Source organism: Mus musculus, chromosome X, assembly GCF_000001635.26.
Source record: "Mus musculus strain C57BL/6J chromosome X, GRCm38.p6 C57BL/6J".
In the NCBI taxonomy this organism is placed as follows: domain Eukaryota; kingdom Metazoa; phylum Chordata; class Mammalia; order Rodentia; family Muridae; genus Mus; species Mus musculus.
The window spans coordinates 71476304-71499785 of record NC_000086.7 but is presented as its reverse complement, the minus strand read 5'-3'; the positions used below and the strand labels follow the sequence as shown (position 1 = coordinate 71499785).

Below are 23482 nucleotides of genomic sequence, written 5' to 3'. Positions count from 1 at the left end.
GGCTCATAGTTTTAGTCCATCCTGGGGGGGAGGGGAGGAAGAGAATACACCTATGTCTAAAGTCTTTTTCCTTCCCTACTTTTATTCCTTTTGAGCTATCAGCTGTCTACATTCATTCATGGAGAGTCATTTAGTTTTAAAGACAGGCTCTTGCTATATAGCCTTGGCTGGCTTACAACTTGCTTTGTAGAGAAGGCTGACCTAGGAATTATAATGGTATGTCTGTCCTTTATCTGTAGAGTACTGGAGGCCCCCCTTTATTTGATCTTCTTCAGAAACACCCCAGAGACCCACCTAAAGGCGTGCTTCATGGATGCCCTAGCTCTATCTCTGCTTGCTTTTTTTTTTTTTTTGATCCCTTGTTTGTTATTGTTTTGGAGAGTGATAGAGGTACAATGGGCAGGTTGGGGTAAGAGGATATGGCGTGTGTGTGTGTGTGTGTGTGTGTGTGTGTGTGTGTGAAAGCCAGGGCTTCACATGTGCTAGGCAAGTGCTCTACCCAGCGATGCCTCCAGACATCTTAAGCACTTCACAATCAAATAAACTCAAATATCAAAACTAACCAGCACAAGGGTGATTTGTGCTTTATGAATGATACTTCAGCCCTCATGCTATCATCATCCAGCTAGGGCTGAGGGACATGGAGCCAGTAGCAGCACATCTCACAGCACATCTCACAGCAATTTGTTCCTAAACCTGTTTTCGTGTGTGGAGGGGTTGGGGTGGGCTTAGGGTCTATACCAGTGTCTTTCTTTGATTACTCTCTTCCTTCATTGTTTTTAAATAGCGTCTTTCTCTGAATCAGACACTTGTAATTTGGCTGTTGCCTGGCCAAGTAGCTTCAGGGATTCAACTCTGCCTGCCTCCCACCACACCTAGCTTTTTATGTGGATTCCAGGAATCTGGACTCAGGTCCTCATGATCCGATGGCGGACACTTCATTGACTAAGCCATCTCTTTGCCTTCTCTCTTTTCTGAAAACAAACAAAAGCTGTCTTAAAAGCTTGGTGTTAGAATCAAGCACAGGACCCGTGAGAGAGGAAAGGATACATTCCCAGTGAAAAGGATACATTTTTTCCTGTCTCAGCTGCCACTGGAGAGCAGCAGCCATGGCCCTGCACTACCCCATGGCTGTGGACCTCAACATGGGCCACCAGGTGATGAAGAACTTCAGCAAGCCTGCGCCTCGGGCACCTTACCAAGCACACCAAGTTCATGTGGGACATGATCTGGGAGGTGTTCAGCTTCATGCCCTATGAGCAGCGCGCCATGGTGTTGCTCAGTGTCCAAGGACAAGCGCGCACTCAAGTTCAACAAGAAGAAAGTGGGCATGCACATCCGTGCCAAGAGAAAGCAGGAGCAGCTGAGCAATGTGCTAGCAGCCATGAGGAAGGTGGCGGCCAAGAAGGATTGATTGAACAATCCCACAATAAAAATCGTTCCTATAAAAGGAAAGAAAGGGAGAGAGGAAGGGAGGAAGGAAGGAAGGATGGAAGGAGGGAGGGGGGAGGGAGGAAGAAAAGGATATATTTTGTTGGTCTAGGAGGCATTAGTAGGTTCTAGCATGATCACCTGGTTAAACTAGAAGCAGTGATGGATAAAGGCAAGCAAGTCATTGTACACAGGTGTGTTGGGAGAGTTGTGTTGGCAGAAAAGGCAGATGCTAGTAAATGACCCATGAACTGATAAGTTTTGCAGGAAGGCGGGAGCTGAACCAAATCTCAGTGGGATGTGTAGGTCTGGGAGGAATTTGTTGGTCAGGGACAGGAGTTTAGACTTCTTGGTGAGATGCAGAGGCTTTAACATGAGGCTAGCTACCTTTGAGGCTTCCTCTGTATGCTGGATGGAGAATGCTCTGGTGGAGTCTGCTGTGGATAGAGGGATGGATAGAACTGAGCAGGAGAAGCTCATGGCTGCTTTTAGGATTGGGAGAGCAGTCGATGCCATTTGCTAAGAAAGAATACTGGTGGAGAAGGAACAGAGATTCTGGTGACATCAGTGGACACGAAGTCCTAGTGGAACAACACGGCACAGCTTCTAATTAGAGCTCTGTTAACATTTATGTCTCACGACTTTCCTGTGAGGTTTCTTAGGCAGCTTCACTGACAGAAAACACAACAGAAAGAGCCTAGATGCTGATTCTGTGATTTGAGTCTCTCAAGTGCTTGCAGGGAGAGATTTCACCAGCTAAGTTCAATAAAGTCCAACCAATATTCATCCTTGTTCCTACTGAGGTCAGGATTCAGAGTAGAAAATGCTGCCTCGGAAATATTCTGGAGATATTAGTTATTTCTTGCCAGGTGCTTATGCAAATTCCATATTAACTCGACTGAGCCCTGAAATGAACAGTGCAGAGGGCCTCTCACATTAGGAAAACATGCAGGTGGAAGGTTTTGTCCTGCCTGACTTAGCACGCAGGATTCCCAAAGCCGCTGGGTACTCTGCATATGGATAGACAGAGAGGAGGGCTCCTTCTCATCATAATGAGCCTCAACAAGGAGTAAGGACCAAGTGGCCTTTTGCACCTCGTTTTCCTTCTGGACCATTGCTGCACAACTAGTACTGCCCCTGTCTTCACCATGATGTGGTCCTTGAGGGGCTGAGAAAGCCCCTCCCCCCGCAAGGGAAGGCCATGCAGCTCTGTGGTTGAGTACATGCCTTGCATGTGTGAAGCTCTGGATTCAATCCTTCATGTCCCCTTCATCCTCCCTCTCTTTCCCTCTTCCCCCTCCCCTCCTTTTCCATTTTTCTTTCCATCTCTCTCATCTCTCTCCTCCTCCTCTCCCCTCTTCTTTCTTTGCCAGGGATTCAACACAGGCACAAGTCTTTACTGAACCCTACACACACACACACACACACACACACACACACACACACACACTAGTGCTAGGGTCTTCTAAGGAAAATACTGGCTTTTACACAGTACAGTTCTGAAGTTCCTTGGAGAAACTGATCTAGAAAACCCCAATAATCTGATCTTGTCCTCTTGGCAGCGTTACCCTGTTCTGCTTAAACCTCTTCAGCAGCTTTAGGAGAGTGGAAACTTCCCTTGGTCCCCAAGTTTTGCATGATGTAGTTCTGTCAACTCCTATTTCATGTGTCTCTTCTCCAGTCCCTCCCGCATTCTCCTCAGTCGTTGTTTTTTTGTTTTTTTGTTTTTTTTTTCTTTTTTTTCTGGGAACTCCTTTCTTCTTGGCTGGGTCCACTGTTATTTTCCCCTTACATCAATTCTACAGGACAATGGTCTGTAGGCAGAAGCCTCCAGCTCCTACACTGGGCCTTGACTCTAACTGCTTCCCTCTCCTGGCTCAATTCCCGTGTCCTTGAAGTTCCTCATTTCCCCTGCCTTCTAACCAGGCCCAGACAACTCCTGCTACCCTCTAATGTGGCCTTTAGAATCCAGCCCTAGTCTTTCCTCTTACATTATGCTGGTCATTCTTCCATTAACCACAGGCTTTGGCAGGCTACAGGTTCTTTAGAAGCCTTTAATGCTTTTCCTGTGTTCTCAGGATGAAACCTTTGCTGTTGACTTGGCATCCAAGACCTTGTCTGACCTTGCCGTATGACCAAATCCTCAAAACCAGAGATGAGGAGTGCTGTGGGGAGTCTGGTGATAATGTGCTTGCAAGTTATAAAAGAAGAGGGGCGCCTTTTCCAGAGCTCCTGTCCACTTATGGGACATGCTCTGCCAGTTTTCATACATCTGTGTCCTTGTGAGCTAAAGGCTCCAAGATGTGTCAATTTTGCCTGCTAGATTTTGTTTTCTTTTTCTTTTTCAATTTGGGAATTTTTAATTTTCTGCAGCAAGCACTTTAAACAAAACCCTGCAATGTTCCATTAAATAAAGGACTTTTGTACAGCAACAAAGGTCATGGTTACAGAATAAAGGTCAAGACTCTGGGGGTTGGAGCTTCTTTTTGCTTCTCTGCACATAACTGGCTGGGACCTTTAGTATGAAGTCAGCCATGGAGGATGGGACTCAGTGGGGAGCTAGGTTGATGGACAGGAGACCTTCCTTTCCTAATGCTCCCTCTTCCTGCAGCACCAGTGTGTGTGTGTGTGTGTGTGTGTGTGTGTGTGTGTGTGTGTGTGAGTGTGTGTGTGTGTGTGTGTGTGTGTGTGTGTGGTATGTGTGTGTGTGTGGTGTGTGTGTGTGTGGTGTGTATGTGTGTGTGTGTGAGTGTGTGTGTGGTGTGTGTGTGTGGTGTGTGTGTGTGGTGTGTGTGTGTGGTGTGTGTGTGTGTGTGTGTGTGAGTGTGTGTGTGTGTGGTGTGTGTGTGTGTGTGTGGTGTGTGTGTGTGTGTGTGTGTGTGTGTGTGTGTGTGGTGTGTGTAGGGTTCAGTAAAGACTTGGTGTTAGGGCCCAAGCCTGAGAGATGTGGCAGAAGCTCATGGGAGGCAGCTAACGCAGAGGTGAAGCATCAGGGAATGACAAGTATGCAGCATTTTCCTGTGTAGCCTTCGCTGGCTCTGATATTGTGGTAGTTCTCCTGCCTCAGCATCTGGATGGTTGGGATTGAAGGGATGACTCATCATAACTGTCAGAGAGGAGCCATTTCAACAGGGACAGTGGTACTCTCTTGATGGGCATCTTAAGCAGTATCAGTGTCCTCGTTGGTAGATGCCACCTACTTCGGTTGCTTTGGCCAAGGCTGAAGGAGGTCCCCTTGGAAAGGTGGATGGCACATAAAATTTGAGGGTGACCATTTTGTGAGAAATGTTTGGCAGCTGTTCAGTTGGGTAGCAATAGAACTTCATGGTCCTGGCAAGATACTGAAACCCAAGACCTCCAAGAGATCATGGCTTAACTGGTCATATTTTACCCTGGGTCTGATATATAACAACAGGAGAAGAAAGCCGGGGAGTGGTTGAACACCAGGCTGACTCACAGAAAGACAATGAGGGTCATTGGCAGTGTTCTTGGCATACTCTGGACAACTGCTGTGCTCCTAGGATCATGATACATTTTTCTGTCTTGTGAAAAAGGTCAGCATTTTAGGAGGAAAGCTTGAAGAACTCAAATGCTTTTTTTCAGTTGGTGGCAATACTCAGGGCATGAGAAGTTCAGGGAAGAGCTAGGTGTACAGGGTAAGGAGAAGGGCGTAGTGTGTCTACAAGATGCTTGGTCAGCCATTGGTCCCAGAACTCAGAAGCATTGATAATAAGGAAGTTGTGCACAGTGGAGGGTACAAGGATTATGGCTTGTAAGTGTTGGATTTCCTGTGTGTAAATCAGGTCTATGTTCACTTGGCATTCAGCAGGACTACAATTATCTGAGTTGCTCAGCAAGTTCCAGGTAAGCACTTCTCTCCAACTGAAAGATGCACCATGCTTCCCACACTCAAATTAACCCCACTTAAAAGAGACTGAGAGACACACTAGGCCCCAGATACATCATCTTACAAAGGGGATGCTATCTCATAGCCTTATTCAGGCACTTTGATTAACTAGGTTTTTTGCTTATCTGGTATCATTTGACATATTATAACACCACTCTTTTTTTTCTTGGTTCTTGCTCCTTTATCAAGGCAGGTCATCTTTTATGCTTAACTTGTAGAGAAGCATAGAAGTTAGGTCCTGCATCATTGCCTGCCAGTACCTCCACTGTGATAGCTCAGTTTCTTAGAGTCCTCACTATAGTCCATCCTACCACTCCATCACCCCATCGACTTTGTTGTTGTTGTTCAGCAAGGTCTGTTCCATGGGCTTCTGAAAGCCATTGTTCTTGGCCCCTTTGATTGCATAGTCCCATGGTAATTCCCTCAAAGTCATGGCACTCCCACTCATTCATTTCCTCTCCTTGATTACTGAGGGGATACATAACGCCATTATAAGAAATAAAGATTTATTGGCTATTTCTACTCTTCAGCTCCAGCCGGGATTTTTTTTTTTTTTTTTTTTGTCCATGGGAAGGTCTACTCCTAACACTTTGTGTTTGTCTTTCCCAGTCTCATATTTAGTGCAATGGATAGAATAGAAACAGAGAAAGGAGGACAGAGAGGGAGTAAACAGAGGGAGGGGAGAGGAAAGACAGAGACAGACAGACAGACACAGAGGGGTGTGTGTGTGTGTGTGTGTGTGCCTGCCTGTGCATATGTGTTTTTTCTGCCCACGAACCCTGGGGATAGGAGTAGGAGCAGTCCTTGGAAGTGACTCCAGGGCAGCCGCATGATTATGATGGCATAGACAGGTTCCATGCTGCCACCCTGAGCAGTGTTTCTTTGTCCTGAGAGCTGGCTGCAGCCCGGCTTTCTTGGGAGCTTTCACTTCCAGGCTGCAGTAAGTAGGCTTTTGGTTGTCAGCAGCAGAGAATATCTGCATTCTCGCCGCCAGGGAGGTGGACTCCATTTGCAGAGATTCATGGGAAAAGACTGCAGCGCGTTTGTTGGTCACAATAGATTGAGCAGCTGTGAACTTTCGCAGTACTAACCCTGTCTCTAACGCAAGTCTCGGGAACTGTTCCCCAGAGCTTTTACTCTGGGCTGAGCTCACCCTCCCTGTTGCCTGACATGGCTTCGCCAGCTTCCACCTGGTTCCTAGCAGCTACACAAACAGACCCGTTCTTTTAGTTCCGGACTGGGATTTTGTTGCAGTTTTCAGCCTGGAGTAGCAAGTGCTGCTGAGGCGCTGAGGTCCTCAAAGCTGGGAGAACTGAGCTAGAGGAGGAAGGTGCGACCCAAGGTCACAACCTCTGGGCAGGGTGTAGTGGTCTCACAGGTGGCCTTTTCTGAGCATTACTTCCACAGTTGTTTCCCACCCCCTGGCTTCTGGTGACACACTGCTAGGGGCTCGCAGGCTACTTCTGACATTCCCATAGCGACAGCGGGATGGGAAGGGGCCTGTGAGCAGCAAGTATACATGCCACCCAATCCAGATCAGGAGACCCAATGGGTGTCTGTGAGCCCCGCCCCCGCCCTCTTCCCCATGTCCCGCCTTCAGACTGCGGCCAAGTCCCAGAGACAGCAGTGTTTCCCGTCTCGTGCAGTGGGCCCAGCAGAGTCAGCCTCTCAACTCCCCCCTCTCCCCCCGCAGGCATCTAGGCGCGCCTCGCCACCGCCCTCCCTGGCTGAGCTAGTAGTGCCAGCTCTGGGCGGGGTCCTGCGGTTGTGCTAGGCTCCTCCTCCCCGGCTCCTCCCCTCCCCCTCGGGCCCTCCTGCGCTAACTGTGCTCCTCCGGGCCCCTGCGCCTGCTCCCAGCCATGGTGGCCAGGCTCACGGCTTTCCTCGTTTGCCTCGTTTTCTCCTTGGCCACCCTTGTCCAGAGAGGTAAGGTGGGTGCGGGCTGGGGCACTCAGGGACCCCGCCCTGTGGCCTGGGGGTCGCTCTGCGCATGAGCGGCCCTGTCTCCGCCTGGCTGACCCGATGGGGGCGGGGGTGGGGGTGGGGGAGAATCGGGCGACCTGAGCTCTAGGCCAAAAGGGGTGAGGGTCTGAGACTTTTGGAACTGAACCCACTGTGAATTGAAGATGAGGGATGGGACCTTCTTAGGGCTGGTATTAAAATACTAGGATATTCAAAATCCTAGCCAAGCATTGGTGACAACAGCTGTCCCTAGGAGTGTACCTTGGGAAAAACCTTGGAAAAAGCAGTCATTTTGAAAATTGACTGTGAGGCCACCTGCAGCAAAGCATCTGGAGAGCCTCCAAGGAGACTTTCTGGCCACTTTCATCAGGATCTCAGAGGATTTGGTGTGAGGCCAAGCAAAAATAGGGTGGGGGCAACTTGGAGGTCTTAACAGCGTCCTACATGCTTTTGGTGTCTGTCCCTACACTTCTAGAGACTTTGGTCATATTTTGTGAAGGAAGTGGACACAGAAATTGTGCTGAATCAAGGGAACAAGTTTCTTCCACTGTGTGCAACTCAATTTGTGGACCAGGCCGCAGTGGCATCACCTGGGGTCTAATGTTAGAAATGCAGTAAGTAGCTCATGACCTACTGAGTCAGATTCTGTGTTTTATTTAGCGAAATAATCAGATCCTCCAGGAATTTGCAGGCACATTCAAGTCTGAGTAGCATCTTCCTATGATAAATACAATCTGTGATTGAGAATAGCATCTTAAGCATGTACCAGCAGAGTCTTCTTTATTTATGTCCCGTTTCCACATCAGGAGGGGAAAATGGCTTCAAGAAAACACTGCAATTATAATTGATTCAAAGCAAGATTATGCTTTGAGCTTTCTGAAAATGAAGGCAAACCCAACCAGTGAGAAACAGGCTTAGGCAAACAAAACTTGGTCGTAGCACTGACTTTTAGTAAGCTTATGTCACTTATAGAACCTTTCAGTGAGCTACAGAGTCTCGGTTCTGGGTTCTAGGAGCCGATGCTGCAGAGGGTGAAGACAGCCAAGACTTGTATCTCTGCGATGACAATCTGGTAGAGGAAGAAACCCAGCATAAACATCAGATCTATGTCATAGACGCTATGGAGGGAGGAAAGCAAACAGTCACAGGGATAAAGAGTGGCTCACATTTTTAGTCTCCCTTTGGTGATAAAATTTATATTGTCAAATGGGCTTTTGTAAAGCATCCAGTAGCCTACCTTATCCTTGAGGGTTGTGTTCCAAACACTGCAGGGGATGCCTGAGACTATAAATGTGGATTTTTTTCCTTTGCTGAATTGGAACCTGAAGCCCTGTGCATGGTAGATAATTGCATCTTATAGCGTGGAGGTTTTGAAACTAGACTATAAATGGCCTCAGGTTTTCCTGCTTTGAGTTGAGACAGATTGGGGAAGCTGGTAGAGGTGAAGTCATACAGTGATTAATTGGCAGCTAGGGTTTGCTCCCAGGCTTCCATGACTCCACAGTAACCATCTTAAAACACTAGGCATCATTCATTTAGACCTGGAGGCTGCCCCACTTCTAACCTTCCTTGGCTTCCTGAAAATGAGTTCTCTAAACCTGTTTAACCAGTGCATATAATGACTAAAATCACAAAGATGTCTTTGGTGCAGGAATGTCACCACTTCCTGGGTGTTTTCTGTGTGCCATGTAGATCCTATGTCTTCTTTCCTTGTTTGCTTGTTTGCTTTTTTTAAAAATTAAAGACAGATATTCATGTAGCCCAATTTGGTAGCCTCAAATTTGCTGTGTTCAAAGCTGGTCTTGAACTCTTGATCCTCCTGCCTCTGCTTACTGAGGCTGTGGCTTAGATTTCTGGTTCTCTTGCCTCTACCTCCTGAGACCTGGGGTTACACTTATGTGGCACCATGCCTAACATGCATCTTGTTTTGAGTGAAACATCACAACAACTGTTCAGGTTAGGATCCTCACTTCCAGGTAAGGGAACTGAGGTGACATCATCAGAAGGAATAGCAGGGTTCAATCCAAATAAGCATACCACTCTGTGATCTTTCTGTTTTTCTTTGTTTGACCTAAGAGTACTAAGCCAGAAGTATCTTTGTTTTGAAGGTAGGGACCTAATTTTTCTGTAGTGGGGTCCAGAGAGCTCTACCTCAGTGTCCCTTTACTGGTCCCATTACTGGTCCTCAGTAATGGGTTGTACCTGAGCAACCATAGAAGGCATGCGAAAGGTCCCAGAAGCACTTCTGGGGATAAGATGTAAAGTCCCTCCAGGATCTAGGAAGCAGAGATAGATTTTAGCTCTGAAAAGTTGGGAGGGTGATTAAGAAGTTGCTCTATAAAAACATAGGGGGAGTTAACATTAATGTGTGTTCTACTGCTTCTGAAACCTTTTCTGAGGGGAGGTGTGTTATCTGAAGGTTCCCTGAGTGGCAAGTTGTTCTTCTGAGCACCAGGGAGAAGGACCTCAGGTGTGTGTGTGTGTGTGTGTGTGTGTGTGTGTGTGTGTGTGTGTATTTGTGTGTCTAAGAGTCCTAATGGTACCTATACTTCAAGAAGGCCTTCCATGAGACAGAATCTTAGTACATCCCACACATGTATCCCATGTACCAACCTGGGAAGGTTGCCACTGTGATCTGCTTTACCCCTCGACATACATAGTGACCTGTTTCAGTCGTGAAAAATAAGGGACAAATAGGGTCCATGCAATTCCATTTCCCCACAGCCAGGAGCATCCAATCAGTAAATAGATAGCTCTCAAAGGACAAAATATAAATGGCTAATAAATATTTGAGGAAATGTTCAACATCCTAGGTCTTTGGGGAAATGCAAATTAAAATTGCTTGAGGTTAGAATGGTGCTGATGAGGATGCAGGGGGCCTTACTCACCACTGGTACAGCCACTGTGGAAATCAGTGTGAGGTTCCTCAAAAACTGCAAATAGAACTCATGTTATGACTCAGCTCTACCACTCCTGCACACATACCTAAAGGACCTTAAGTTAACAGACCATGAAGATAGCTGTCGACCATGTTTGTCACTATTCCTGATAGCCAGGATATGGAATTAGTCTAGACTCTCATCAATTGACAGGTGGCTAATGAAAATGTACATGTACACAATGGAGTTTTGAAACAATTTAAATTATTATTATTGTTATTCTTCTTCTTATTATTGTTATTATTATTGGGGTGTGTATGTGTAGGCACCATGCCACACTGCAGGGAACACATGGAGGTCAGAGGACAACTTTCTTTCATTGTTGTCTTCTTCCACTATATAGGTTCCAGGGATCAAACTCAGTTATCAGGCTTGATGGCACATGCCTCTCCCTACTGAACCAGCCTCACAATGGAGTTTCATTCCTCTGTGAACGAGAAAAATTATATTCCATGCTGGAAAATGGGTAGAACTGGAGACGATCATGTTAAGTAAAAATATGTCACCCAGAAAGGCAAATACCTAAATGTCTTCTCTCATATGCTAAGTCTATATGTGTATCCATGTATATATTTATATTTGCTTGAATGAAGATAGAGCAGGGCTGTTGAGAAGAGGTAGGGAAGTAGTAATGTGACAAGAAAAGGAGGAGGTGAATGGGGGAGAGATAAGTATAACATTTTCTCAGATGTGATTATATGAATATATGAAATCAAGATGGAGGCAGAAGGGAGAATAAGTAGTGGATAATGGGGACAGTGAACATGAGTGAAGTATAACAGTATATGTATGACATATACTGAAGCTCGTTACTTTATATGTTAATCTTAAAAATGAAATAAAAGTAGTGGACAGTAACCAACTTCCTCCATGAGAAACATGTAGCTCCACGGAGTTTAGCAACCTTCTGGAGACGATACTGTTAGTTTCTTCAATTATACCATGGGGACAATAGCCCTTTCTTCCTGGTGTGGTATTTATTAGGATTAAATAAATTTAAGTGTCTAAAGTGCTTAGCGCAGGACCTACCTTCCAGAATCCCTTTTCAGATTAGCACATATTAATCCTACTTCTTTGATGTTCCAAGCAACATTTTTAAAAATGCACTTTGCACATCCTGACCGTGTTGTTTACATGAAATGGTCAGAGGCCTCACATCTATGCAAACAAAAGTTAGATTAGTGGTTGCTGAGGGGTAGGGGAAGGAGATGATGGTGAGTCACTGCTTAGAAGGGAAAGGCTTTGGGGAATAATGGAATAGAGAAAGGTGATGCTGTACATCCCTAAAGTACCATAAAAATGATTGGGTTAGACACATTGAAAGGCTTACTTGTGTTATGTGAATTAAATCTTCATTTCAAATAATTCAAAAAGCTGAAGACGTAGCTCATTGGTGGGATACTTATTTAACATGTGCAAGGACCTGGGCTCTATCTTCATTACCACAAAAGAAAGAATGAATAAATAAATGTAATCTTTTAACAAAGGGAAGCTGGATGTGCTGACCTATGCCTAATCCCAGCATTTGGGGATGATGCAGAAGGATTGCTGTGAGTTTGAGAGCAGTCTAGACTACATGGTGAGTTCCAGGCTAGCCTAAGGAAAGAAAAGGAATCCAAAAACGCCACATCATACCAAAAGAAAACAAATACTCTGCTAATTATGCCAGATGTGGTGACACATGCCTTTTATTCCCAGTGCTCCATAAGTGGAGTCAGGAGGATCTTGAATTTGGGGCTAGCCTTCTGCCTCAGCAAACAGCCAGCAGAACTAGGTGCACAAGAGCACAGTGACCCCAGGTGCTAAGCACTGAGTGGCCATGCTGGGATCCTAACAGCAATCTGTGCACTGACTTGGGGGATCAGGCTTTATAGATGTGCCCCAGAAAGTATGCAAGATTGGCGTTAAGCTCCTTGACTCTGCCTTCCTTAGTTGTGGGAATTGGGTATCATGAGGATGGGGAGAATTTTCTTTCCCTGAGTGGTTCTGAGGTTACCATTTTGTGTGTTAATTAGTCCTTCACAGGGTCTGGAGACTCAGTCTTGAGAGGTTTAATAAGTTTTCAGCCCCTCTTTTGATGTTACAGACCGTCATTTCTCAGCACAAGACAGACAGCAAGTAACTGTAACAAATGCACAGAAGTCATTCAAATAAGTATTTGTGGGTAGCAACGAAAATAATGTTATGGTTGGGGGTCTTCAAAGCATGAGGAACTGTGTTAAAGGGTCACAGCTTTAGAAAGCTTGAGAGCCACTGCTCAAGAGAGATGACAATGAAAGACCTGTTCTGGCTGCTCAGAGAGGCCTAAAGACCGGGAGCTTCACTGGGTTCCAGGAATATACTTTCTAGATACACTGACTTTCCTGTCTCCAGTTGTGTTTCCTACCTGATGGTTTGATTTTCCAACTTTGTGTTTACTGTCACTTTGTACAATTTGAATGTCATTCCTCTACTGCTCTTGAGTAACTGGGAAGCTTGGCTCCGAGGCTCCTGAACCTTTCTTTATTGTAGACTCAGCTCTTCCGGAGGCCTGCTCAGAGGTCCATTGACTGAGGATTTGTTGTTCTAAAGGAGGTAGAGAAGATCACCATTGGATTTGCTGGTACATGTCTGTAATCCCAACCTTCAGGAGAATCAGGAATCCAAGGCTAGCCTCAGCTATACAGCAAATTAGAGGCCACTCTTCCATAGGTCTGCATATATGCCCTTTAGTCAACTGGCCTCTGAAGTCACAAAGTGTTGCTTTCATTGAATTATATACATTATAAGTCACAAAGTATAGCTGAGATTCCAGGTAACAATACATATTTTACCTTGCAAGTGGAGAAGTGTCCAATGACTTTTAGCCCCAGTTTCAAAACTGTGGCACAAACTCACTGAGTTGTAATGTCCTGCTGAAATGCTCCATCCCCTAATGCTTTCCCCAGTTTTCCTAGTGGCAGTGACTGTGTATACCTCTAGCACAAAGCTGGTCCCTTTAGTTCTCTGAGTAGCAATGATCATTAGAGGTATTTGGTGCTCTGTGTATGTCTTTATTTCTAGGCCTTTGAATGATGTTAGTTGCCAGTTGTCACATTCTCTCTCCAATGAAAGGGGGTAAGCTAGTTGGATCCAAAGGTTTTTCTAGAATTTTCTCTATGGTTATATGGTTGAGGCTTCAAACAGAGAGCACAGTGTCCAGTAGAACAGCTCCCTTAGTGGAATTGGCAGCACATCAGTCTTCAGAAGTCTAGATTAAGCCACAAGCTGTGGCATCCTGGGGCTCTTGTCTATGCCAGAGAAGAGTTATTTAGGTTTACCTGTGTCTACATACAGACTACAGAGCAGTTCCTTACCACTATGACTTTGAAATTTAGCCTGGAAGTTATATGTGGTTGGGGTAGCATGGTGTTAAAACCTGTCTAGCATATATGAGCTTCTGGGTTCCAGGAATTGGTGGTGGGGCAATAAGAGGAAAAGGAAAGTTGGTTGATTGATAATGGATATTTTGTTGGCAAGGGAAAAGTGGGTGCTGTTCTGTGCAGTATAAAGATGTTTGGCACACAATCTCTTGCTTTTACCTAGCAGATCCAGGTAGCACCCTTCTGTCTTGCAACCAGAAGAGGACTGCAGATAGTGCCCAGTGCAGATAGTGTGCTGGAGCATGGATCTCTACAGGTGGAGTACCACTGATTTTGGCAAAGACTCTCATGACTCTCAAGATGTCTCTGTATGTGTGTGGTACTAGGTATAGGAATGAAAGCCAAAACACACCCCAGACCTTGACAGATTTTTTTTTTCTGAGACAGGATCTCTATATGTAGCTCAGGCTAGCCTTGATTTCACATGTTTCTCCTGCTTTTGCTCCCAAATGGTAGGATAAAAGGATTCAGACAGTTTTCAGATGTATGTTTTGAGTTCCCTCTCTGATTTCAATACTCTCATGAGTCACCAAATTTTCTGTTTTCCTTACTGCCTCGGGATAGATGTGTTGGAAGAATTGAGGTCAGAGGACATCTTTGTGGGCTCTGGTGAGCTTTGGCTGTTCTAACTGTATAGGAATTAAATAAGATGGATAGACAGTAGGTCTCTCCAATCTCAATGCCTGAGAGTTTTGGTTTTGGGTTTTTGTTGTTGTTGTTGTTTGTTTGTTGTTGTTTAATTTGAAAAACTTTTATAACAAAAGTTTTACCAAAAAATGTGCTTTGATGACTGTCTTAGTCAGAATTTCTATTCCTGCACAAACATCATGACCAAGAAGCAAGTTGGGGAGGAAGGGGTTTATTCAGCTTACACTTCCATACTGCTGTTCATCACCAAGGAAGTCAGGACTGGAACTCAAGCAGGTCAGGAAGCAGGAGCTGATGCAGAGGCCATGGAGGGATGCTCTTTACTGGCTTGCTTCCCCTGGCTTGCTCAGCCTGCTCTCTTATAAAACCCAAGACTACCAGCCCAGAGATGGTCCTACCCACAAGGGGCCTTTCCCCCTTGATCACTAATTGAGAAAATGCCTTACAGTTGGATCTCATAGAGGCATTTCCTCAACTGAAGCTCCTTTCTCTGTGATAACTCCAGTTGTGTCAAGTTGACACAAAACTAGCCAGTACAATGACTAATGGAGTGTGCACTCTGTCTTGTGCCTTAATTTTTTACCTGTAATATGGTAAATACCAATAGTGAGAAACCATATTTAAAATGCACATGAAGGTCTTCAAGTGTTTTAGCATCTAGAGTTGTAAGACCAAAAAGTTTGATGCCTCCTATTCCAAAATTATACCCAGGAGTGTAGTTTCTGCTGTGCACAGTGCTTATCACTTCATTGTTATGAAGTGGTACCCAATGATCTCCCAACAAAGCAGGTTTGGTTCTATAGTAGCCATTGTGTAACAGCCTTGCCAGCACTTGGCCTTGTCAACTTTATCATGATATAAACCTACAAGATTTACTCATTGATATTACTCTGATTGCTGTGGGGTCGTCTAAGTTGGGTTCTTCTTTAATGCATTGCCTTTGGATCAGTCCCCTCTTTATGATTTTCTCCTGGCTCCTGCTCACAATGCTCCATTTCCTGTTTTCTTGGCTGTATTTTTCTTCATTATCATTGCAATATATCTCTGTCTGTCTGTCTGTCTGTCTGTCTATCTATCCATCTATCTATTGATCTCTCCAAGTCATCACCATTCTTTGCCCTAATCCTAAGTCATACATGAAAGGACTGATAACTTCTTTATTGACTCATTTTAAAAAGTCAGTATCTTTTGCTTATCAAGTCAGGTGTTTTGTGTTAACAGACATGGAAATAAAATATTAGTCTTTGCTCTCAGTTTATAATCTTGTACAGGAAAACCAAGAGAATAAACTATAATATAATCAAATGAAAGGTTGTAGTAGTAGCACTAAAGCATATATATATATATATATATATATATATATATATATATATATATATATATTATATCAGGGTTATACACACACACACACACACACACACACATAGCTTCGAAGTCTAAAATACATGATTTCTCTTGAGTTTTTGTTTTGCTTTGCCTGGTGTCACCAGCTCTTAGATCCTTTCAGTCTTCAGGGCTTAATTTAGGAAATGCACTTTTGCTTTTGAGTCAGTCTTATTCCTTGGCTCTAACATTTTGGCTTCAAATTTGATTTGAGGAGAGTTTTTATTACATTTCTTAACTTACTATGCAGAAGCTTGACTTTGGTGCTTTGCCTGCCTTGGAAAGTTTCTAATGCCTCAGAGGCATGTGTGTGGGCTCCCACAGCTCTGGATTTCTTGTTGTCTCATAAGCTTTATCAGTTTTGTTTGTTTGCTTCCTTATTTATTTTAAAAAACGTTTTTATTTTTGAATGCTTTATACATTTATACAATGCATATTGAGCATATCCATGTACGACTCCCTCCCTCCAACGTCCCCCCAGGCCCTATCCCATGTCCCTCCCAACTTCATGTCTTTTTAATTGTTATTAATATTCTCTTAAATCAAATTAGTACTGCACATATATACATGAGTGTGTGGCTGCTCACTGAGTCATGAGCAAACTACAGTAGCCACATCCCCACAGGAGAGTGACTCTCAATAGTCATTAGGATTCTAAGCGTGCACTGTCAGCACATCTAGCCTGTTTTGTCAGTTTTTGAGCTTGTGTGTGTTGGGGGGAGGGTGGGAGGGGGAGGGAGACATCAATTTCTCTTTAGGTATCTTTCTTTAGCACTCTACCTGTGTTGAAATAATTCCTCACTGAACCTGGACAGTTGTATGTTGTACAGCTAGCAAACCCTCAGCATCTGCCTGTTTCCATTCCACACTGCCAGGGTCCTAGATTCACGCTGCCATGCCTGGCTTCTATGTGGGAGCTGCAGATCCAAACGCAGGTACTTGACCCATCTCCCCAGTGGTCTCCTGAGCATCTCATTTTGTTTGTTTTGGTTTGGGTTTTTCAAGACAGGGGTTCTCTGTGTAACCCTGGCTAGCCTGTGTAGCACAGGCTGGCCTTGAATTCTCAGATTTCCACCTGCCTCTGCCTTCTGAGTGCTAGGATTAAACGTGTTTGCCACAACCACCTAGAGTTTGCTTGTTTTTTAGACAGGATCTCTCTATGTAGCCCTGACTGTCCTATAAAACTCTGTAGTGGACACAAAGCACCAACCACCTCTGTCTCCTGAGTGTTGGGATTAAAGGACTGACCTGTCCCTAACCAAAAATTATATATATTTGTGTGTGTGTGAGTGAGTGAGTGTGTGTGCGAATGTGGAGGACAATTTATGGGAGTCAGTTCTCACTCCATGTGTGTTCCAGGGATTGAGGTCACATAGCAATCATCTTTACCCTCTGAGCCATCTTACTGGCCCAATATTTGGGCTTTTTAAAAGAAGGTATTAGATCCCCATGAGCAAGAGTTACAAGCAGCCATAAGCCGCCTGATCTGAGTGCTGGGAACCAAATTCAGCAAGAGCAGTGCATCTTCTTGACTGTTGAGCCACTTCTCCAGTCTATTCTTGCTCTTTTCTTTAACACACTGTCTCCTGTATTACAGGACTACACTTAAGTCCCTGTGTAGGTGAGGATGACCTTGAACTTTTTGACTGCACCCCTGAACTGCCAAGATTACAGGCAGGCACTCTGGTGTATGTGATAGTAGGGATGGAACTCAGGGCCTGTGAATGTTATGCACGTACTACCAACTGTGTTACATTCCCAGCTTATGTCTTGTAGGTTTGAGTTGATTTTTAAAGTAATAGTTCTGACACTATTGATTTCAGTGAATTCTCTAGGAAGCAGAACTGGGGAAAAAAGGTGTGGCTCTCATTCTTTGTTATTTGGGAAGGTGTTCTTAGTACAAAGCAGACAACGGAAATACAAAGGCATGGATAGCACTCATTACTTGAATTTGTGGCAGATGTCTAGGCAAATGGCATCTGAATAGTGAACCCCATAACCTTTGGCTTGAACTTGGGACCAAGCATTGTCTAGGAACACAGTTAGTGATATAGCTGGCTTATTTGTATTCTGCAATTAAAAAATACATTTAGAAATTTTACCATCTCCTTCTTGATCCATCCTTCCTTCCTTCCTTCCTTCCTTCCTTCCTTCCTTCCTTCCTTCCTTCCTTCCTTCCTTCCTCTCTCTTTTTCTCTTTTCCCATACAAGAGATTGAACCTAGCATCGTCACTTACTAGCCAAATGCTTCTGAGCTCTGTGGACAGCCCAAACCTGGTCTTTCTAAAATTATTCTTTGTTTTTGAAATCAGTCTACCTGCAGGTTTCTGTCACGTACAGCTGAGAATAAAAATTTCAAAGTATTAAATGCTATTAGGATTCCTACCACTCCCATTGTTTTTGTTTTTGTTTTTGTTCTTGTTTTGTTTTTGTTTTTTTTTTCAAATAAAAATCTTCCAGTGTAGCCTAGTCTGGCCATGGCCCAGGTCAGGTCACTTACAACCACCTGTAACTCTAGGTCCAGAGGATCTGAGGCCCTCTCTGTAAGCACTGCAGTAATACATGTGCAACCTCTCAGCCCCTATATACATAATTTAAAAAATCTTAGAAAGATATAATTTTCTTTTACATTATTGAGATTTCACATTCAAACGTGATCTATGTAGTTTTTTATCTTTGCGTTTATTTTCATAATCTTACTCATCTTTGTTTCTCACAGTGCTGTTGCCAAGCATTTTATAGTATAGATTCGTGTTATGAATAGGATCTTTTCTCCCTTCTCTATTTCTCTAACTCATAAATATTGTTGTTTGAGAAAGATAATGATTTTTTAAATATAGCTGAAATTAGTAGTAACACACTTAACTCTGTGTGTGTGTGTGCACATGTTTAACATGAACAGCTTCCAATGATGACCCGTACCCTCTGGTGGAGAGAGAGAGAGAGAGAGAGAGAGAGAGAGAGAGAGAGAGAGAGAGAGAGAGAGAGAGAGAGAGAGAGAGAGAGAGGCAGAGAGAGAGAGACAGATAGACATAGAGAGACCAAGAGAGACAAAGACAGAGACAGAATGACAGAGAGACAAAGAGAGACAGAGTGATAGATAAAGACAGAGAGACACAGAGAGACATAGAGAGACCGAGAGAGACAAAGACAGAGACAGAATGACAGAGAGACAAAGAGAGACAGAGTGATAGATAAAGACAGAGAGATACAGAGAGACATAGAGAGACCGAGAGAGACAAAGACAGAGACAGAGAGATAGAGAGATAAGGACAGAGAACACTTCACTGACTGAGCTAAATTCCCAGACCCATTTTTTTTCCACTGTGCAGCCTGGGCATGTGCCAGGATGCTTGGTTTTGACTAAGTTTTTGAAATGTATATAGTTATAGAATAATGTCCATTAAATCCAGTCAAATATATAATTTATGTAAAATAGGGGTTTTATGGCCTGTTTTATTTAGCATTATGTCCCTAGGGCATGCAAGAGGGTGGGTGCTTAATATTAACATTTTTCAGTTCAATGGAAGGAAGAACGGATAAATAATTCCCCAAATTTCCATTCATGAGCATAGAGCTAGAGAGATTTTGCTTTGAAGCAGGCATAGTGGGGAAGTTGAGGTAAGAAAATGGTTGGAGCATAAACAATTTTGTCTTCTTTTTCTCTTGATTCCTTTTATGTTATAGCTGTCTGCCTCACAAGGCTTCTTGTTCATGAATTTTCATAACTGCTTTATTTGAATGAGCTCATATGTCCCACACTATGAAATAAAATATAACAACCTTTTGGTACATTCCACTGGGAGGGATGGCATAAAAGTTGGGGTGAATGGAGTCAGGCAGTGTTAAACACTGCCATCAGTATACTTCCATGTGTATGACTTTTTTGGAATTACATCACTATGGAGACAAGAACAAATTAGTGGTTATTTGGGGTTTGAGATGGGTGCAGGATGGAGACATATGAGAGGTAGAGACAAGTATGCGTGTTATCAGAGGTGAGGAGAAGGGGTCATTGTCTGGACTGTGGTAATATCACATGACTACACATTTGATAAAAGTGTATGGAAATGAACAAACACTATCAAATGAATGCAAGTAAAACGGCAGAAGTTCAAACCCAGTATATGATTGTATGAATTTCAGTATCTTTATTGTGATAATATACTATGTTTTGCCCTAATATAACCTTTTGAGGAAACTGAGCAAAGCACAAGAAACCTCTTTATGTCGCTTCTTACAACTCTGTGAATCTATAGTTATTTTGTTAAATTTTTGAGATCATGTTACTCATGAATTCTGGAGACATCTGCTAGATATGATAGAGATAGAGGCAGTTCAAAAAATAATGTGTTCAGAAAGGAGGCAGCCAAGGGAAAGGGAGGAAAGAGTTTGTCATGAACTCTGTAGTATTTAAACAATTCTCTGGAAATTTAGTTGGGTCAAGAGAGATGCCTGGCAGGAAGCCCCAGGTGCAGAGCTCAGCAGCCTCTGTGAATGTGACCACATAGATCTGGAGGAACATAGCTGAGATCATAGAAACAGGTAGAAAGGCACTTTGGAGGTTGGATGACCATGAAAGATAGCATTCTGTGGCATACCTACAATAGCAAGTAGTCATATCTATGAAGGTCACTGAAGTGACACAGGATGAGTCAGACAAGAGGAAGATTTTATCTCAGAGACAAAGGACGGCGAGGATCTAGTTCAGTGGCCTCAAAGCCACTGAAGGAATTGGGAGGATCAAGCTTCCATCTTTCCATGTGCATCCTTCCTTAAGCCAGCCTCTGCTATATTCCCGGCTCAGTGGATGGTGTCACCATCTTGTCCGAAATGCCAAGGTTCGTTCTTATCATGCTCTTACCCTGGGCCCCTCCTGGAAAACCTCCTACCCCTCTCCAATGTGGCATTCCTCCTCTGCCTTCTTTTCTTTCTCTGGCCAACACCCGCCACATATTCTGTATCCATAGGTTCTCTGTAGGCTGTTTGTATGATTGGCCTGAGTCAGGAGGCTTCCTCTGCCCTCAGACCCCTTTCTTCTGTTCCTTTGCATGCAAGGCAGAGAACCTGCTTCCTTTGTTCCAATGTCTCTATCAAACCCGTACTTACTAATCCTTTCTCTTCCTTAGTACCCGGTAATTGGTAGGTACTCAGGGTTTGGTGACTAATTCATCCCATGCTGATATTCTGGTTCAAAAATCCCATGAAGGCTAGTCACCACAGGTCTTCTGTTAACTGAATAAAGCTCCTTAGATATTGTGTGTATATGTGTCTTATATGTATGTTTGTGTATTTTGTGCACATTTGTATATATGTCATGGATAGAGGGCAACAACAACATGTGTTTTCAATTGCTCTCTAGTTTTTTAAAAATAATTTTATTTATTTACCTTTTATGTCTGTTTTGGCAGCTCATATTTAAGTGCATCACTGTGTGCAGTGCCTAAATAGGTCAGAAGAGGGCGCCAGATTTCCTTGACCTGGAGATACGGGTGGTTGTAAGCCACCTAACATGGGGTTCTGGGAACTGACCCTGGGTCTTATGAAAGAGCAGTAAGTGATGTGAACCACAGAGCCATCTCTCTAGTCCGGGCCTCCTTAGTTTTTGACGGAATCTGTTACCAAAACTAAAGTTTACCAATTGACTAGGTGGAGTTACTAAGGAGTTCAAAGGACTGCCTTTCTCCATATACCCAGTGCTAGATTTACAGATGAGTGCCACCACATCCAGCTTTTACATGGCTACTGCTCATCTGAAATCAGGCTCTTATGATTGTGCAGCAAGAACTTTACTGAGCCATCTTCCTAACCCTGTTTGACTGTTTTAAATATAATGAGGTTTTCTGAGATTAGAATCATAGCACCCTGTCTCTTGTGCTTATGTGCTGGCATTTGGAAGCACACCTTGTTTCATGCTTGGGCAATCAGGTTTAGGTTTGGTTGGAAGCCAGGTATATTTATGGTTCGTAGACATAAGACCTGTCTCTCTTCCACCTCACACTCTGAATACTTGGCCATTTCTCGTCCTTCTTCTCAGCCCACTTTATATAGGCCAACACTGATCCAGATGGGAGTTGCAGAACTCCTGATCCACTAAGATGTGAGACATGGCACCTGTAAACTCCTGTAGTCCTTGATCCAGCCACTCTGTTATGCTTCCTTTACCAGGATGCACTTGATTCTTGAAGACAGTATAAGACCTTCCTCCTGAAGTTGCTTCTGTCAAGTATCCATCCCAGCTATAAGACTAGAAACTAGGCCAGGTGTGGTGGTGCATGCCTTTAATCCCAGCACTTGGGAGGTTTAATCCCAGCACTTGGGAGGCAGAGGCAGGCAGATTTCTGAGTTCAAGGCCAGCCTGGTCTACAAAGTGAGTTCCAGGACAGCCAGGGCTATACAGAGGAACCCTGTCTCGGGGGAAAAAAAAAAGACTCGAAATGAAAAGATGGAGAGCTGGGACTGGGCTGTAGCTCACTTGGTGCAGTACTTGCTTCATCCCTAGCAGCACATAAAACCCAGGCATAGAGACTACAGTTGCAACATGCCAAAGTGCATTCCAGCTGTAGCATGGGTCAGGACGCCATTCCTTTGCACCTCATTGATAGTCCATTGTCTAGCTGGGTTGCGTCATAGGAGATCATCTGTAGTCACCTTGTTGAGGATGTTTTCTAGAGCTGACACACAGTCATGTTTATGGACAGTTGTTAAAAGAATGAAAGCAGGTTGCTGTTCATTTTCCAATGTCTGCTGACCTTCAGTGTCATTTCCCAGTGGAGAGTCTTCTAGGTGCCAGGTGTATTCAGGGCACTAGATCCCTGCTGGATCTCCCGTCTCCTCTCCTGACCCATTTCTTCTATCACTTCTCTTTCCCGTTCCCTTTCTCCCACTCTCTAGTTTCACTTCTCTCTTCTTTCCTTCCCCTCCTTTTCCTCCCCCCTCCTCTCTTCTTCTTGTATTCCTTTCAGCAGACAAGATTTGCCCCAGTGATACCACTGTTTTTCTGCCTCTCATGTGTTGGAAGATGGGTGTTTGGGTTGCTCTCTATTCAGTAGTGTTATAAGTGATATATGATTGGCCAGCATCACTTTTGTTGTTATTGTTCGGCAATTTTCCATTGTGAGCCTATATTCCACATATTGCTCTTGACTATAGGTGTTTGGGTTGTTTTGTTTTTATTAGTATTACAAATGAAACATCTGAGAAACCAAGGAGGGCCATTCCTGAGTTATAGAACACATATATGTTTAATGTCTTAGAGGAACAACAATATGAACTAACCAGTACCCCCAGAGCTCCCAGGGACTAAACCACCAACCAAAGAAAACACACGGTAGGACTCATGTCTCTAGCTGCATATGTAGTAGAGGATGGCCTAGTTGGCCATCAATGGGAAGAGAGGACCTAGGTCTTACGAAAATTATATGCCCCAGTATAGGGGAATGCCAGGGCCAGGAAGCCGGAGTGGGTGGGTGGGTTAGGGAGCAGGGGGAGAGGGAGGGGATAGGGGATTTTTGGAGGGGAAACTAGGAAAGGGGATAACATTTGAAATGTAAATAAAGAAAATATCTAATAAAGTAAAAAAAATTATCAAATAAAGATGATTCTATAATTAAAAAAAAAACCCTGGGGATTTCTAAAGTGCTTCTACCATGTTATACTCTCAGTAGCAGTGCATGGCGCATTCCTTTCTTCCTAAGATTAAGAGGAACTTCCAGAAAACCAGAAGAGTCTTAAATCAGAAAAACAGAAAATTCACATTCAGAAGAGCTATGAACCACTAAATGTTGACAAAAATGGTAGAAGCACTTTGG

General features: G+C 43.9%; 1 protein-coding gene and 1 pseudogene across 8 annotated transcripts in view; both read left to right on the top strand.

Annotated features, from left to right (window-relative positions):
• The first annotated feature begins 1109 nt into the window (after window positions 1-1109).
• Window positions 1110-1414, top strand: Gm8421 (annotated as a pseudogene).
• A 5505-nt stretch (window positions 1415-6919) lies between these two features.
• The window catches only part of Cd99l2 (CD99 antigen-like 2), a 72807-nt gene continuing 56244 nt past the window's right edge, over window positions 6920-23482 (top strand). For 2 of the 8 annotated variants that reach the window (XM_011247541.2, XM_011247540.2), the window contains exon 1: window positions 6921-7264. Coding sequence is in view for 4 of the 8 variants with exons in the window: in XM_006527887.4 (XP_006527950.1) it covers window positions 7198-7264 (67 nt within the window). In the remaining 4 variants the exon portion in view is untranslated. Of the gene's footprint in view, window positions 7265-23482 lie in introns of all 8 variants that reach the window. The other 6 variants (XM_006527887.4, XM_017318407.2, NM_138309.3 and 3 more) reach the window with 4 other exon arrangements.